The sequence below is a fragment of the Vanellus vanellus genome (assembly GCF_965231255.1).
Source record: "Vanellus vanellus genome assembly, chromosome: 19".
NCBI lineage: Eukaryota > Metazoa > Chordata > Aves > Charadriiformes > Charadriidae > Vanellus > Vanellus vanellus.
Genome location: NC_138924.1, coordinates 6,443,092 through 6,459,718, shown reverse-complemented (window position 1 = coordinate 6,459,718; position 16,627 = coordinate 6,443,092). Strand labels below are relative to the sequence as shown.

The window sequence follows — 16,627 nt, the reverse complement described above, 5'->3', positions numbered from 1 at the left end:
ATGGTCAGAGAGCACAGACAGTAGATTTAAAAATGATTTCTTGATGTAACGCAGATGTCAAAATCCCAGATACCTTCAAACATTACTTAGTATTGCATTTTTAGTGAAATTATAGCCTACGTATCTTAATTGAGTCTGAACAAGCTATCCATGTGTTTGCATAAGTTTAATATATGTATCCATCTGGAATGGATTTTGCTAAAAAGGTTAAATAAAATAGCAAGTGAAGGGGTTCTTGTGTCTTGTACAATACACACACAACAGGAGACAACATGGATGCTGGCAAAAATCCATTATGATAACAAACCAGCAATTCCCAAGATGGAACATACAACTTCAGAGATCTGTTAAAGTATTCTCGCTGGCTGAAGATACTTGTGATCTGCTTCCATCTGCTTTTCTTAAGTTTAGAACATGCTTCAATAAACTTAATTTTAGGAAAAGACGACAGATAAAAAGTAAACACTTGCAGCCCAAGGCCACAGCATGTCAAACAACACCAGTGACTGCTAAGAGTAAAAATGCTAATTTTAAAATTAATTTCACGTCATTCTGTGACATGTTCTACTCTTTTGTTTTGTTGCCCATTTAGAGAGAAAATACATATTGATCTATCACAAAACCCACCAAGGACTTTGCCCCTCTAATACTGTACTTACCCAGTCAAAATGTACCTTTAGTCTTCAGCCTTGGAATGCATTTAATGTAAGATAAATTATGTTTAAGATACTGGAAAATATATTTGTTACAATTTCCTTTCCTCTCCAAACATCAAAGAAGCTTAAAATACCACGGAAATGCATATCATAAAACCCCCAGATGCTAGAAGGAAGTTATCACTCCTTTTCATATATGGCACAACTAAAGCTCAGGACGCGTAAATTCTTTGCATAAAAAACAGAATAAAACCATGACAGAAGCAGGGGAAAAAGTCAGAGATTCTAATTCAAGGTCTTATACTTTTTCTATAAGCCACAAAATTCCCAGAATGTACTTCAAACTTTATTTCTTTTTCCAGTGTATTAAAATAATTATAAAAGAATGGTGTGCAGTCACAGTATAAAACCAGTGGCACGTGTAACTCATGACTTAGTGTATATATATGTATATATACACAAAAGATTTATTATTATAATCATCAATGCTTTCAACATTAAATACTCGATCCTGAAATCTTTAATCAGACAAAAGCTCAGTGCACAAAAAACTGCGCTTCAACCAGGACAGATTCTCATTCTTCTAAACCAGATTAGGACTTCACTTCAGTGTTGACTCATTCATTTATTCCACGGTCCACAGCACATTTGCAGGACTGTGACTTGTCTATATATAAATATTGGAACAAATGCTCAAAGGGAAAATATACACCTTATGCCTAAATGTTCTTCTGTTTGTATTACTAAAAGCCCTAACATTTGAGTCCAGAGCCTCAACTGCTGTAAACTGGTCCAACTCAGCTATTTCAGTGGCAATATGCTGATGATTTAGCTGATGATCCGAATCTCCCTTTTACCAAGCAGGGACTGTCAGACACCCCTGAGAACAGTCACCCTACCAACAGATCCTCTCACCTCCATGACACCAACAGCCTACTTGAAATCCTCTGGCCAGACACCCAGCAGTTCTTGTACATTACTCTCTGTTCTGATCACTGAAAACAGCCCTTTTCACAAACAGCTCCAAAAGTTGGCTTTGTATGGTAGACCGTATTGTCAAAACCAGTTGGGCAATTCAAAAGCATATGAAAGCAATTATAATTACAGTACTGCTGTGATAATTAAAACATTGCCAGCTGTATATAAGCCTATTCAAATGTACAGCTGTTACATGGGTAAAGGAAAAAATACAAAAGCTTCAGATTCTGTGCCCCGTATTTCTCAGACTGCTACACGACAAAGCCAGTTACTACCATCCCTGTTTATGACAAAATGCCAAAACAATAGTGTCCTTTTCCATGCTTTCTTGTAAACAATTGGTTCCCTCATCACCTCTGAGTAATAAAAATTGTAATATATTTTACAATAATGTCCAATACAAGATTAAACTGGTACCAAGTGAAATAAAAAATAAAAATATTAGCTGATTCTCTTCTGCCAAAATTGTTGCCAGCTTTGGTCTAGATGCCTCCTACGCTTAGTCACCTTTGTCTTCAGTTGCCATTGCCGAGTCTCTCAGTTGTTCTTCTGAATCCCCTGGAAGAATACTGGTGACCGTTTGGAGAAGTGACTCAATCTGCTCTTCTGTTAGCCTTTCCTCGCTTTCTTCTACCATCTGCAGGTCAAAAAAACAATCTATTGTAATCATTAAATCCATACTTCCTTCCTCAGCTCCAAACAGAAGGAATCAACTAATTGGGAAATACTATTCTCACTGGATGCAAGACATTATCTGAGCTCATTACAAAAGCATTTTACAAAGTGGAACTCTCACAATATTTAAAAAAAAAAAGAAAAGAAAGAAGAGCTCTATTGTTAACCACTACAATTGGCACTCCATAACGAGACCCTGCTTTCTTTACAACAAGGAAAACACCCGCTCAGAACAGGCTTTCCTCCCTGGTTTCTCCTAAAGCCTCTCTCATCAGTAGCTTGTGACAGGCTTTTCATTTCGCTCATACGCAGACCTACCTTCCACACCTCTTCTCCTAAGTTCCTGTTCTTTCAGGTGAGAACCGAAGTGAGATAACCTGAGAGTGGTTACCTAACCTTGGTATCTTATCCAGCACCTAGACAAGAAGTAACCAGGCCATAAAAGAAACCACCTAATCCTACAGCAGCTATACTTTATTGGAATTTGCTTAGATTGTGATATTCCTGAATATAAAGGCATATAAAACCTCTAAGCAACACAAAACATGCTGTCATGAATCAACAATAAAATTCCGTAAGATTAATTAGGGACCTACTCTCACTGTGGAGCTGTGGGAACTCTTATATCGCTGCTACCAGTAAAAACAACTGCCCTAATTTATAGGCAGCTGTTAAAAGGAAAAGCTTGTCAGAGGACTGGAAAAGCAAGCCAAAAGAGCTCTTCAAACGCAAATGAAACCAATTAGGATTGCGGAGTTTGAGATTTTCTTTTTTGTACAAAGTCCTTTAAAATGTCCTTTGAAGAGCAGTGATTTATATTAATTATGGTTCCAAGTCAACGCAGTTTTAATCAGTTCTAGCTATAAATTGTCAGCTATTCAGATGCATCTTGCCTTCTAAAAAGCAGACTAGTATATTCAATTAACTTTTTTTCTCTTCAATGTCCTGTGAGCCCTCTTTGCACAATCTGATCATCTTTCATCAGCCATTATCCACAGACCTTTGATGAGAGGAAAGCGAGCACGCTAGAATCCACTCACGTAGCAAAAGGCAGACAGTGAATATCCATTTGCAAATGACTGTTTCTGGGGACTATCCTGATCAAAGGGTGAAATTCTCTGTGCAGTGGCTTTCCAAGTACGGTTAGTTCAGAACAACTGTAGGACCCTGGCTTGAAAACCAGTCCTGGTGCTCATTACTGCCAGCTGCTATACTATACACTATGCACTAAAATATGCTAAAAATCCTCCTAATGTTATCCTTCTGTGTAAGCAACTGCTGCAGCTACTGAAGTGGTACCAGATAATTGCCTGCTTGGATGCATTTCAGAGGTGATCATCTCAGCAGCTTGACTAGTGTACCTTGGAGCATCAACATGATACAATAAAGTATGTTACAGCGCATACATACACTCTTTGCTGCCAATACTGCTGACAAAGCCGTTACTCTTCAGACGACCTATGCTATTAAGTTTTGTAGAGGACTATCAGCCTGGTTTTTGGACTGGATTATAGTGTTACTAATTACTGTTACATTGAACTTTAAAGGTGACAGCCCCATAGCAGCAGCAGCCATACAAAGAAAAAGCCCACATCCTTTGGACAGGTAATATCACTTAAGGCAGAATGATTTCTCTCTTAGTGGCCAACGTTTCCTGCGTTCATTACCATCCCACTGCTTTCTGATCTTCAGAAAATGGCACCTTGCCTGGTTTAGATTTGATTTATTGGATCACATGAAGTCCGCCCCTCTTCCCCATTTAAATTGTACCCCTCCCTATATATCTCATTTCCCTTTCTTCTCCAAACACTTTCTCCTTTTGGTGCTTGCTTCAGGTAGCCAGAGTTAAACATAAGGATTTGATCAGAACTTAAACAGATAATAGACAGGGATTTCTAGATCAGCATCAACTCTTCACAACTGCATTTAAGGCTGAATGTACTTATGCGAGTGTCTAATCACTGCTTCTTACATGCTCCTCGGTGCCAAATGAGTAATACCCCAACGCCCAATATGAACAATCATGTTGATGTCATTTGTACTGGCTGAACACGGAAGCCTGCAAGACTGACAAACTGCAGATATGACTCGGGACATTGACAGATGAGCTCTGGTGATTGCTCTGGCAGTTTAAGAAATCACACTTTACCAGAAAGTTGATGAAAGAAAATAGTCTCATGTTTCAGATGCTTTGGGGCTATAACTGATGTCTCATCAGTGTTGAGAAAAGCATCTTTAAAGAAAGATGCTGGACACTGCACTGAGGAGTGGGTAAAATAGTTCCAAATTCCCTTCTGCTGACAGATCCATAGTCACTGCCAGAACAAGTGGTAATTGCTTTAACTGTGTAGCAAATTCATCAAGGGCTCACCTCTCAGTGCCTCCGAGCCCTGCACCCTCACTGCCAGCTCTCACTCCGGGAACTACCGACAGACAAAAATCTACATTTGGCAGGATGGACAGCTTATTATTCAAGTTGATGCTTCAGCACTGTTTTGCTGTGATACTATTCAAAAGTTCAAAGGATCAAAAGCATAAGCTTAAAAATCAATTTTTTTCACTCTGCATGGAAAAAAGCCCAAGCAGCGACTTATGAAAACATAAGCAATTAGGAAGCAGAAAAGCAGCATGCCAAAAGGAAAAATTCAAAAATTAAGCAGAGACCATGTAAATAAAGAGACAAATGAAACTGCCCTAAAGGAAAACAGCTATCAAGGGAAACAGATGGTCACTCAGAGGCTTATTCTAGATTCAACAGATATTCGCACAGTCTACTGATTTACAACTGTAAAAAAAAATACCTTTGCTACTTTTAGTACTAGGAAACAATGTTATGATGCTCAGAAGAGAAACTATACGTGAGAAAAAGCCTAAAAGGCAAAAAGAAACAATTGTATTCAAGTACCTACCTTTCCAGCAAAAATTTTACCAATATATGAAAAAATATCTACCAAAAAGCCTTGCTAACCTTTAACTTGCAATTGGATGAAACTGCTCAAGCAACAGATTCAAACCATAAGCAGTCAGGAATGCAAAGTTTATACTAAGGAAAACAAAAATGCAAATGTTTTTAATAAGTGTATGAGGCAAGATGTTTATGCTGGCAGTGCCACGCACCCAAAATGGAAATAGATTATCCTCACAGACGATGCCATGTGCAAAGTGTAGGGTATCATCAACTAAAGCTCCGTTGAACTGTGCAATTTCAATATTGATGGGTTTGCGCAAATAACAGAATTGGATGTCACAGTAACACAACCGACAGATAAAAAGCACTCTGATGTGCAGCAGGACAAGCATATCTCCTCCTCAGGGCTGAGAGCAAGGATTTTCTTGAAATGAACACAAGAGAAAGGCAGTAAGCCATGTCAGCTACACTGCTCCTTGCAATAAATAATTCCCAAGTCATTAATGCTTTTCAGCATTCAAGTCTCTACTATACCAAAATAACTACAGTGTTTTTGTAGCAAACGTCATAGCATATCAATGTCATTCATACAGATATACAGTATGTATTATCTATGAAAGGCAACTACGTGGTCAAGATAAATTCAGTCAAGTCAGGCCTCAACAATAACTTTGATTTCACTCAAACCAGTAAGTTAGTTTTTAAATTTTCATTGCAATATATGCATACAGTATGCAATCGTCACATTTCATTTCCCACCCAGCTAGCGCCCTAAAGAGTATCATCTACAGGGCGACCAAAGAAGGAATCAAGGAAGGAAGCAGGAAAACTTTATTTGGCAGCTTAATTGGTATAAAATTCTTACAGCTAAAAAAAGGAGCCATGTTCCCCCTGCAGCTAGCATATACTTTTTAAGCCTGAGTACCTAGAGTTGCTTCTTTCTTTATTGATAAATGTATCCATAAAAACAGACACATCTTCAGAACTGTGGCATATATACAAAATATTCAGAAGGCAGCTGAAGCTACTGTACTGCTCACCTCTGAAAGCAATGCTAACTCTATTTAGAAGTCTAATAACCAATTTTTCACCTGCTTATGCACCGTGTACCTACAACTGTTAAGCCACAGCTTATGTATTGACTTAATTTAAAGTACTCAAGAGGTCCAACTACCTCGATTGGACTTTAAGCTTAAAATTAGGCAAACATTTACTAAATGGAGACTACATCAAGAAAAGGATGCCAATTCTCTTCTGCCTCTCCAGGTACATCTATGCATGAGCTTTCTAACACAGCAAAATGAAACACGCATCCAACATCCATCACTGAATCTTGCTACAAGAACATGAAAAGACAAATCGCTTGCCAACTGCAGAATCAAACACTGGCAGATGCCTTGCTCAGTAACACGACTGCTACTGGGAAGCAGAGCTACGCTTATTAAACAAATGTGTATGTGGAATATGTTACTGCCATGCAGCCTTTCCCAGCCGCACATTTTAACAGTAGCTTTTTTTAATTGAGCACTATGTATGAATTTCTCAGAGGAACAAAACAATCATAACTACCAAATCAGAACGTAATAACATAATTACATTAAGCAGTAAGTCACACTAAAACCTGCTGATGGCAGAAAGTTATTTTCAGGAGCTTTTAAAGGTTTTATTTATTGAGAAGGTAAATCTGAAAATAACAGCTAGCCTGATTATCAAGATAATTTCAAGGTTTAAAATGTTTACTCATAAAATAAGTGAGCAAATCTGTATGTTCATAGTGCTATGTACACATGTAAGCACAAAATATGAACACAGACATACACATGCATACTTGTCTAGTAAAAGCAGAGTATAAGACTTCATCATCCTCACTGCACTTCTTTTAAGCCTTCAATGCTAACGTTTATTTCATTTAGCCTCCTGAGACACAACAATACACCGCAAATGTTGAAGAATAAATAAAGCCCCACTGAAGAACCCTAATAAGTTCTGAAAGAACAGAGCAACTGTCTCAAGGATAAGTAATATCTGATGGGTAACAAACCTCAGCATCACAGAACAGGACAATTTGTGGGTTAAAAGCTATTGTTTATTTGAATAAGCTCAAAATTTGATTTAAAAAATAATCAGCAAACTACAGTAAAAAAGGAAATAGGGGTTCTGATCACTTCCAAAGCTGTCAAGCACATAATTTAACTCCAGTGTAGGAGGTACATATTTTATGAGAAAATGACTGCTATTTCCTCCTTTGAGCAGTAATTTGAAATTCTTTGGGACCAACATGTTAAAAGAAAAAAAAGCGCATAAAAAAGGAATAAAATAAAAGACTGAGTGATTAGATTAATCTCCCTCAGAGAGTATTAACCAAGTATGCAAAGTGGGAATCAAAATATATTGTTGAGAAAATAAAATGTTTAAATCCTCTAACATCTTCCATTTTCCAGAAGAGTACTCTACATTGTTATTTTCTATTTAACAATAAAAGACGATCTGCCAGGCTGGTTATGCAGAGCACATATCATGAGGTACAATGCTCTCTGAGACGGAAATCTAGTTTTAAAAAGTACAGAATTAAAATCTACTTTTCTATTCAGAAAGAAGAATGTAGAGCAATTTGTTAATTAGAAAAGATGATGCTTAATCTTCAAACCCATCATGGTTCAGCATTAAGTAAAGCTGGACCACTGTCATGGTTAGAGCAACATCACTGTCTTATTTTCCTCCTTTGTGAATCACTGAGCCAGGAACAATGTATGTTAAAGATTAAAACAGGAGGTCAAGATAGCTGCAATGTGTACAGTGTTTTACCCTGTGGGATATGAATTAAAATTTCATGCTTCTTTTGTTGCTATTGTTGTTTGAAAATAAATCCTGGCACACAGTCTGGAAAAGACAAATACGAACAATACAGCAATTTATGCACCAAGACTTACAAAAGAGCTTGAGATCAAAAGATCACAACATAAATTTGCTTTTTAGCTTAAATATAATCTTATCAAAATTGATTTATTGTTTGCATACAACTAAAGACAGGGGATTTTATAGAGGGAAAGTAAAAAAGCAAAAAGCTGGAAAGGCAAAAAAGGAACAAGCAGCAGTAAATATAACTATCCCCTCACATCAGCGGTTAAAAGCCTACCAGGTAAATCTGGCTGCATTCCATGGACAGGCAGCACTGAATAAAAGTTTGAGATATCAAAACTATTAGAGCAAGCGAGAAACAGAGGTGTGGCTTGTTTGGCATTTTGTTTAAAACTGGCTTTTTAAAAAATAAGATTGATTTGCCTACATTCTATGAAGTGGTCAGAAGTTTTCATCATCCTTTATTTCTGATATCAATTTCAGGAGTGACTTAAAGCTTTCGAGTGGCAGAGGCAAGTTCAGTGAAGAGAGAATCAGGTCAATTTTAGACCTAGTATTCACTTCTCTGTAGGCTGTCTCTCCTCCATCAACTGCAGTGAATTTACTTGCCTGCATGAAATTTGCATATGGATAATCTTATCCCTACCGACATCAAAGAAGAAAATGCTGGTAGCCTCCAGGGCTCTGCATTATTTTACACTCAAAGATGCTCAGAGAAGATAGAGGTTGTCTGTGTTCAAAGACGCTGCACTGCTACAGTGTCTTTCCCCTGTCCTCACCAGAAAGCAAAATGATTCAGGACAGCAACTGAACAGCAAAATCATTTGCTTGCTATTGCTCCTAGTCTGTACCTCACTAACAAAAATGGCCTGCAGTTTCCTAGCAGTTATTGAGCTCAAATGACTTTGATGTGCTTTGATGAAAGAGTAAGTGTACTGCAATTTTGGGGAAGCTTAATTTAACACAGCGTTAACAATCCAGTCAACCTAGTTTACTGTAATACTAGTTTTGGAGAAACTTTGCCCTGGGAATTACAGGGGTATCGCAACAGAACAGAATTAACTGCATCCCAAATAATTCCATGACAATACAAATTCAGGCTAGTCCCCAAATGTATGAATATTACATTTTTCACAAGTTGCTTTTGATCATTAGAGAAGGGTTATGTGTCAATAACAGACCAATACTGAACCCAAATCTTGTACCTGTATTCTGTAAGTTTCAGCAATGAGTTTTATCTAACTTTGACATTACAAATCTTGGAATATCTAAAGTACGATATTCTACAGAAACCTGACTTCTAATATAAAGGCCCACATTTCTTACACTTGCCTCCTCGACTTCAAACATGACACAGGAACAAAGCTATTTTCAATGTTTTATGGATAGGTACGATAATGAGGAATTATGTAGGATAACGAGGGGAGGAGGAGAAAGACAGACAAAACCACACAGTCACCTGAAAGCATTTAAAGAAGAAAAGGGAAAAAAAAGACCATATATGGCCTATATGGGAATATAACAAATCCGTGTCTAAGCCCATGAAGCTAATAAAAGTATGGGACAGGCTCTACATCATCGCTTATAAATAACTTCCTAAGCAAAACTAACAAAGCCTTAATGGTCTTGGTTGGGTTGATGATTGACACTCATCTCTTCAATCACAAAACACAGTATTAATTCCTCAGCTAGAAGCAGGTTTGGTTTTGGTTTTTTGTTTTTGTTTTTATGACACACATTACACTGTCTGCTCCTTGGCTATGAAAGAAAAAATAGTCCTACTGGTACCTCTTTAATCCTTCCCTTTTTTTGGAGCAAAATATGATCCTGTTACTACATAGTTTGGTTTCAGAATAAGATTGTAAACATATGTTCTTAATGTAAGAGATCTTTATTAGAAGAATATCCGTATTACAATAATCTCTTTATTATGACAGGATTTTGTATTCCTAAGGAGATATTTCAGTGAATATAACCAACTACTAGTTCTACTCAGCGACAATCCCTCTTTACACTAGAACTGTGCTTAACAGATTGACAATGGCTACTTTCCATCAGAAATTGTCTTTATATACATTTCTCATTCTGCACCACTGCCCAAAATTCTGTATCAGTCATTACTCGCTCCTTTTCGGCGTGTTTGGTTTTACTATGACATAAAACCCTGCCATCAAAACCACCACAACATCACAGCTGTCAAAAAGTGAAGTACTTGATTACAGAGCAACAGCAAAAAGACTCAGGTTAAATGTATTCTCAGTCGCAACACTGTGACTAACCTTTAATGACTGCATCAGGCACTTTCATTATGCGACAATGAAGCAAAGAGAGGTGGAGAATCTCTGAAAGAAAGATGGGCAAGCCTCTAAGGAGATCTCAGGGAGGAAGCAGAGTAGATTTGAAACTGGAAACGTAAAGATGTGCATAAAGGGATACATTCAATCACTGGCCATGAGAAAGTAATTATTCAATTGATCTTCAAGGTTAAAGCTGCTTTCATTTAAGCTTTGAACAGTCAGGAGAATTGTTACTCACCAGCTGTATTTCAACTGCCGTCACAGGCCTGTGGTTAAGTAACTGGAGCTTTTCTGCCCTGTTTAAAAGCAAAGCGTAAAACAATCCACATTACTATATAATTTGAGGATCCACCAAAATGACTGCTGAGAGGCAAATACATTCCTGATCGTTTAGTTTCTGATTTGGTTTGCAGTGTGGTTTAATTGCCACGATAATTTGGGTATTTTAAATACAGTACTTCCTTGTGAGTTTAGGTGTATTGCTGCTGCCATCTCTAGTTTAAGGTGGCAAGGCAGAGGACCTTAGATCGTTACTGTACAAGCATTAATTAACATGTGCTGTTGCTTTGTTAAATGCTGTACAGAAATGCTAAACAACTCAAAGATCACAGAGTCTTTTGCTATGAACACATGACCACAAGAACAATTATCGTACCTAAGAAGTTACAATCCTTCAGCCAAACGGCAATAACACGTTTATTCTTTTAGCCCGTTGCAAATGCAAAGTTAAAGAAACGAAACAGCTTGAAACCACTTGGTCACATGTACTTTCTGCAGCCCACACACTTTGAGCCAATGTATTTTTCATGCATTATTATAATGGGCTGAGGCCATACTTTCACACACATATTTGGGCAAAAATGTCTCTTCATCTCTGTTCCCATGTTATTCTTCCTTTCTGTTTGGTCTCTGCAACTGTTGGGCACCATGCAGCAAACCGGGTGGGGGGCTGAGCTGGGCTGTAAAGATCACCAACCTCTTTCTCCAGGGTTGTTTTTGACTTGAGTCACCACGCAGTCCCGCAAAGACTGGCGAGACCACAAGCAGCAAAGTAGCAAAGACACAGAAAATGTCAAAACCCCACCGCCCCTCTCAATCAGTGCCTGAGTTGTAAAGGTATGGTCACTTATTGTGGTTTAAAATAAAAGTGATATTCATTAATTTACAGTAATTCAAACACTTCTGATTACCTGTCCACACTCTAAGGCAGACAGAAAGCGACTCTACGTGTTCAGGTTTGGAGTCCTGTGCCTTCAGCACAAGAGCACTTCAATCTATATTAGCTTTTTTGTTTTGATTTTAGGTATGCACCACACTGCACCTGTATTTTTAGTAGTTCAAATTCCATTCTCCTCTGCGTACAAGAAGTAGTCAGTAAAAAATGTCTGATGTTGATACTTAAACACGACCCGCTTTAATATTCAGGGAGACAGTTTAGCACCACTGAAATCGGCAGCAAAATCCCCGATACATTCAGAACCACCATTAAGCTCACCCAGCATCACTGCTATTCTGTATTCTTTTTAACCACACAGCTATTAGCTCTACTTTTCCATCAAGAAATTACAAGATTTCACAAATACGCATTAAAACACTTTGATCATTAAAAAAGAAAAGAAAGGGTATGAGGGAGAAAATTTCATTGACATTTAAAAGTATTTTTTTGGGGGGGGGTGAAGATGTGATCAAACAAGTATGTTCATTAACTTCAAACCACAACATTTAGGCAATAGCTCTGCAGCCAAAAATTATTAATTTTACACTCTACTTAAATACAAATAATTCTGAAAACAAAGTAAAAACAGCTGTCACATGCCAGTAATGCATATTTCATTAATTTCTGAAACCCAAAACATTAACATTGACCACATAATAACAACATGGCTAACAATCTGAGCCGATCTTTGTGGTTTAGAACAGAAAAGCACAATAATACAGCACTCCTAAAGATAAAAGAGATGTTTAAAAGGGCGTATGAAACAGTAACAAACGCACTTTTATAATAAAACCATACAATTACAGTGTAATAACAGATACAATGAGTGAACAAACTTGAACATACTTTTGGGGGGGGGATCATCTTGAGTGATTATTACTTGACATACAGCAGCCATCTACTTTTATGCAGCACCTCTATCACACACAGTCATGCGTTAAACTGAGAAGTGACAGTTAACATGCACAATCTTCCAGTCTATGATACAGTCATAAACTATGATTTTGAAGAATTAAAGCTTGGAGTTTATTATTATTTAAGAGGCATCTTTAATGCATATTTAAACCAACTCTGAAGAGTTTCCCCCTGGTTTATTGGGCGTGTGGGTGGCTTTCAGGAGAACACAGATGCTGTAACTCACAGCCCCGCGCTCTCCCATGCAGGCGTTTACAACCAACAGGTCAATGTCTACGCATCTGGAGATACTTCACAGACACCGTTCCATTTCAAGCGGCCTCCGACACTGGCTGCCCTTGAAATCCAACACCAGCTCACAGCTTTTAACATTGGCAGGTGTTTCAATACTTTACCATCCATGTACGTGCACCGGTACACGTTCAAAGACTGGGGTGTTAGACTCCTCAGGAGAAGCCTTTGACAGGCAATTCACTGCTCTGGTGCGTACATGCACACACGCGTATGTGTTGAGAGGCTGAATTTAATACTTAAGGAGGCCAGCAGCTGGCACCCAAAGAGAGTAAGGCCCTTCATTTATCCACCAAACACACAGAATGAGCAGCACCAGCATAAAATTTTCCTGGCTGATGTCCCCCAAAGGAAAAAATGCTGTATTACCCCAGATTGGGTGATCTAACAGACCCTCTTCAGTGAAAATGTCCCTGATTGCAAGTGATGATATGATGGGAACTGGACTACGGGAGACTGGCTCAGTGAAGCGAAGGGCTTTGCTGATACCAAACATTGGGCTTCGTTACACCAGAGGGCTGTGGGATGTATCCACAGCCCTTAAGAACAGAAAACAGCTCTGAAGAGATGACATGCTGACTGTTGGGTTTAGACCCAGCCTGGTGGTAACAAAACCAAAATTCTAAAAAAAAGAAAAGTTTTTAATTGTTCCACCTAGTCCCTGAGCCATTCTGCCATAATTTTTACAAAATACTGGAAAATCATTTTAATCATGATTTCCAGCTTCAAAAGAAAAGCTTGCAATTTTAAAATGCATCATTTGTGAAATATTAACAATTCACAACAGAAAGCTCCAAGAAATCCCCTTATATATTCATTTACCATTAAAAAGCACACACAATTCAACATCTTGAATTTACATTCACTTTACAACTGTACCTATTTTTTTTTCCTCAATTTTAATCAACCACAGAACTGTTCAAAATGTCCATTTTTTTAAACAAGCTCAAACATTTTGGGTACCACCCTATCCTTTTAATCTTCTTTTCTACTTCTACAGAACCACATCAGAAGGTTTTTCTCAGTCTTCAGAAAAAGCTTGCAATAAAGTGACATTTGGCACCTGGACAAATGCCAACAAGTGTGGCAGATTTCACATCGATTTCAGATTTCACAGCTAAAAGAGTATTTTTGCTGAAGAACAGGAAGATTTTTCTACCTGCACATCAGCCCTTCCAAGCAGGGCCATCAACTTACTGCTTAAAAAAAAAAGAAACAAATTGCCTAAATACGTTCCTAAAGCAAATATTTTAACAGTGGTTTCAAAGTGTTTTCTAAGAAACACCAATTATCAAATTAGTTTCTTGAGCTTGCCCACACTGATTTGTGTCTTGTATAGAGTAGCAAGGATCGCTATTCCTATTTTACAGACAGTAAGACTGAAGGGAACAATTAAGCTGTGACTGCTTTAAAGGCATCGGGTTTTGGAGGTGTGGTGTGGGAGGAGCAAAGGAATGGCCCTTGAGACACTACATCACAGCAGACATTGCTATAATCTCTGAAGGCTCCACTAAATAATGCGGAAAAGGTCTGGCCAGACCTCCTCCTTCCTCTTGGAGATTTTGTAGTCCCCTGAAAAGGATCTGTACCTGCATACATGAACTGTAAGGTGCATCCAAGCTGCAAGAATACAGGAGGACGCTGGGGAGAAGGGCTTTTGTATCAATTATGGTATAAATCAGTATTTAAAAGCAATTTCCACTGTAGTGACGACATTCTCTTTTTCCTCCTGCAGAATAACTTCCCGTTTTTACTCACAGAATCACAGAATTTTCAGAGTCGGAAGGGACCTCTAGAGATCATCTAGTCCAACTCCCCTGCTAAAGCAGGATTGCCTACAGCACATTACTCAGGACTGCATCCAGGCGGGTCTTGAAAATCTCCAGGGAAGGGGACTCCATAACCTCCCTGGGCAGCCTGTTCCAGTGCTCTGTCACCCTCACCGTAAAGAAATTTTTCCGTGTATTTGAACAGAACTACCTGTGTTCTAACTTGTGCCGTACTTACTCCCTCTCCTGTTAACAAGCCCTTGGCAGCACAGGGTTTGGTCTTAAATTCAGAATACTGTGATTTTTACAGACAACACAAAGGAATCAGAATTAGCTTGGTTAGCCAGATCTATTGGATTGCTTTGGTTTTGGGGAATCAAGGATGAAAGCCAAATATGTTTCCATTGGTGGGTAGCAGTGAATACACCTCCTTTGTTTTCCCATGCTAATCACTTATATCTATTTGGCAGCTTGATGTTTACAACAAGAGACTATTAAGAGCATGGATGAATTTAACACTGAACTGAGAACACCACTGTTGGCTGCTTTATTGTCAAAAAGAGAAGGTATTTATAACTGCTGCCATTTATTACTGTCATAAGTAATGAAAGGACAGAAATAAAAGCTTAATATTGATGAGAGACAAGTATTGATATATTTTAGACCAGAATGAAAATTGAGAGCAGGCCATTTAAGGAGTCAATGAGAGAAAAAGCCCACCCTCATAAAACTGTAGTGAAAGCGTAACTGCCGTAAAAGCAAAAGTCCTAACAAAGCTGGATAAAGAATATTAAATAACATCTTCAGCGTACAAAAATCTGGCCAATTCATCTGAATGAATGTATGAAAGATTTAGTGCTTTTTCCTCAAGAGCTAGGAAACTGCCTGGTTCAGTGCCTGGAGCACTTGACGGAGATGCAGAAGCTGGCGCGCTGGTCCTGGCTTTCAACGTTATTTACTTTATGGTCCCTGCCCAAACACGTGTCTGTGCTTCAGTTTCCAGACATCTAACACAGAGGCAACATTTTCAGCTCTCGCAGGAGAGCCATGAGGGTATCTACTTGTAAAACACTTCCACCTCCTCCCAAAGCCCTACTTACAAAGGCAGACTTTTATGTTCACTGTTTAATGAATTCATACAAGTTTCTCACTGCACCGTACACTCACATGCCACTTCTGAGATCAGAGCTCTTTCAAACAAGTCTTTCTTCACTTTTGCAGCGAGACATATTCCAGTCCAATGCTATAGTTCCACCACATCTCCAGACAAAACGTATTACTTGACTTTTACAAAAGAACACAAAAGATAAATTTTATTGTTTTTCAAAGTAGTATCTTTGAAATTTGTTGCCAACAAAACTTCAGAGTATTTGCAGTTTTAAAAAATGCGTACAGAAGAATGAGAGATAATTTGCAAGTAAATCATTAAAATGTGTTATCTGAAAAATTTCATGCTTGTTTTTGATCTGCAAAGCTCCCTACTGGAAAAATGACTCAGAACATCAAAAAGGAATTAGCAGCAGGGTGCAAAAAAACAAAAGCTACATAAATGACATATTTCATCTGAAGGTGCTTCTGCAGTGTTTCAGGGTTTTAGAAATTATGAACACTAATTAACACTAAAAAATAACGATCTTTAGACATGTTACCATTAAATAAATATTATTTAAGCAATGCATTTGTTTTATTTATATAGAGATTGAATCCAAAGACACAGAGATGACCAACTATTCAGTAACTGTCATCTGAAAGCTGGTACCGAGTCAGTTGTTTGCTGATCAGCCTGAACATCATTCTGATAATGAAGATGTAAGTTATTTCATTTTGGCAAAATATTGCAAGATGGCAAAGGGATAATTGATTGTAATTGAAGACATTGGGAAACATATGTTGATACTAGGGTGGGTACACTGGATACTAGCATAGGTAGATACGCTCCTCCTATCTTTTCTGTTTAGTAAATATCCAGCTGCTAAGATTATTTCAGAACTACCAAGCACACACGTGTGCAAGACATGAGCAGTTACCTCTGCTCACTGGGGAGGTCCCCGTAGCAGCTCTTG

The 16,627-nt window shown here is 38.2% G+C and overlaps 1 protein-coding gene across 1 annotated transcript in view; it reads right to left on the bottom strand.

Moving 5' to 3' along the window:
• Positions 1 to 724: 724 nt before the first annotated feature.
• The window catches only part of CRCP (CGRP receptor component), a 32,688-nt gene continuing 16,785 nt past the window's right edge, over positions 725 to 16,627 (bottom strand). Inside the window, exons 5-6 of the mRNA XM_082492874.1 lie at positions 10,612 to 10,669; positions 725 to 2,271 (exon numbers count right to left, since the gene is read on the bottom strand). Of these exons, the coding sequence (XP_082349000.1) occupies positions 2,134 to 2,271; positions 10,612 to 10,669 (196 nt within the window). The 3' untranslated portion in view covers positions 725 to 2,133. The remainder of the gene's footprint in view (positions 2,272 to 10,611; positions 10,670 to 16,627) is intronic.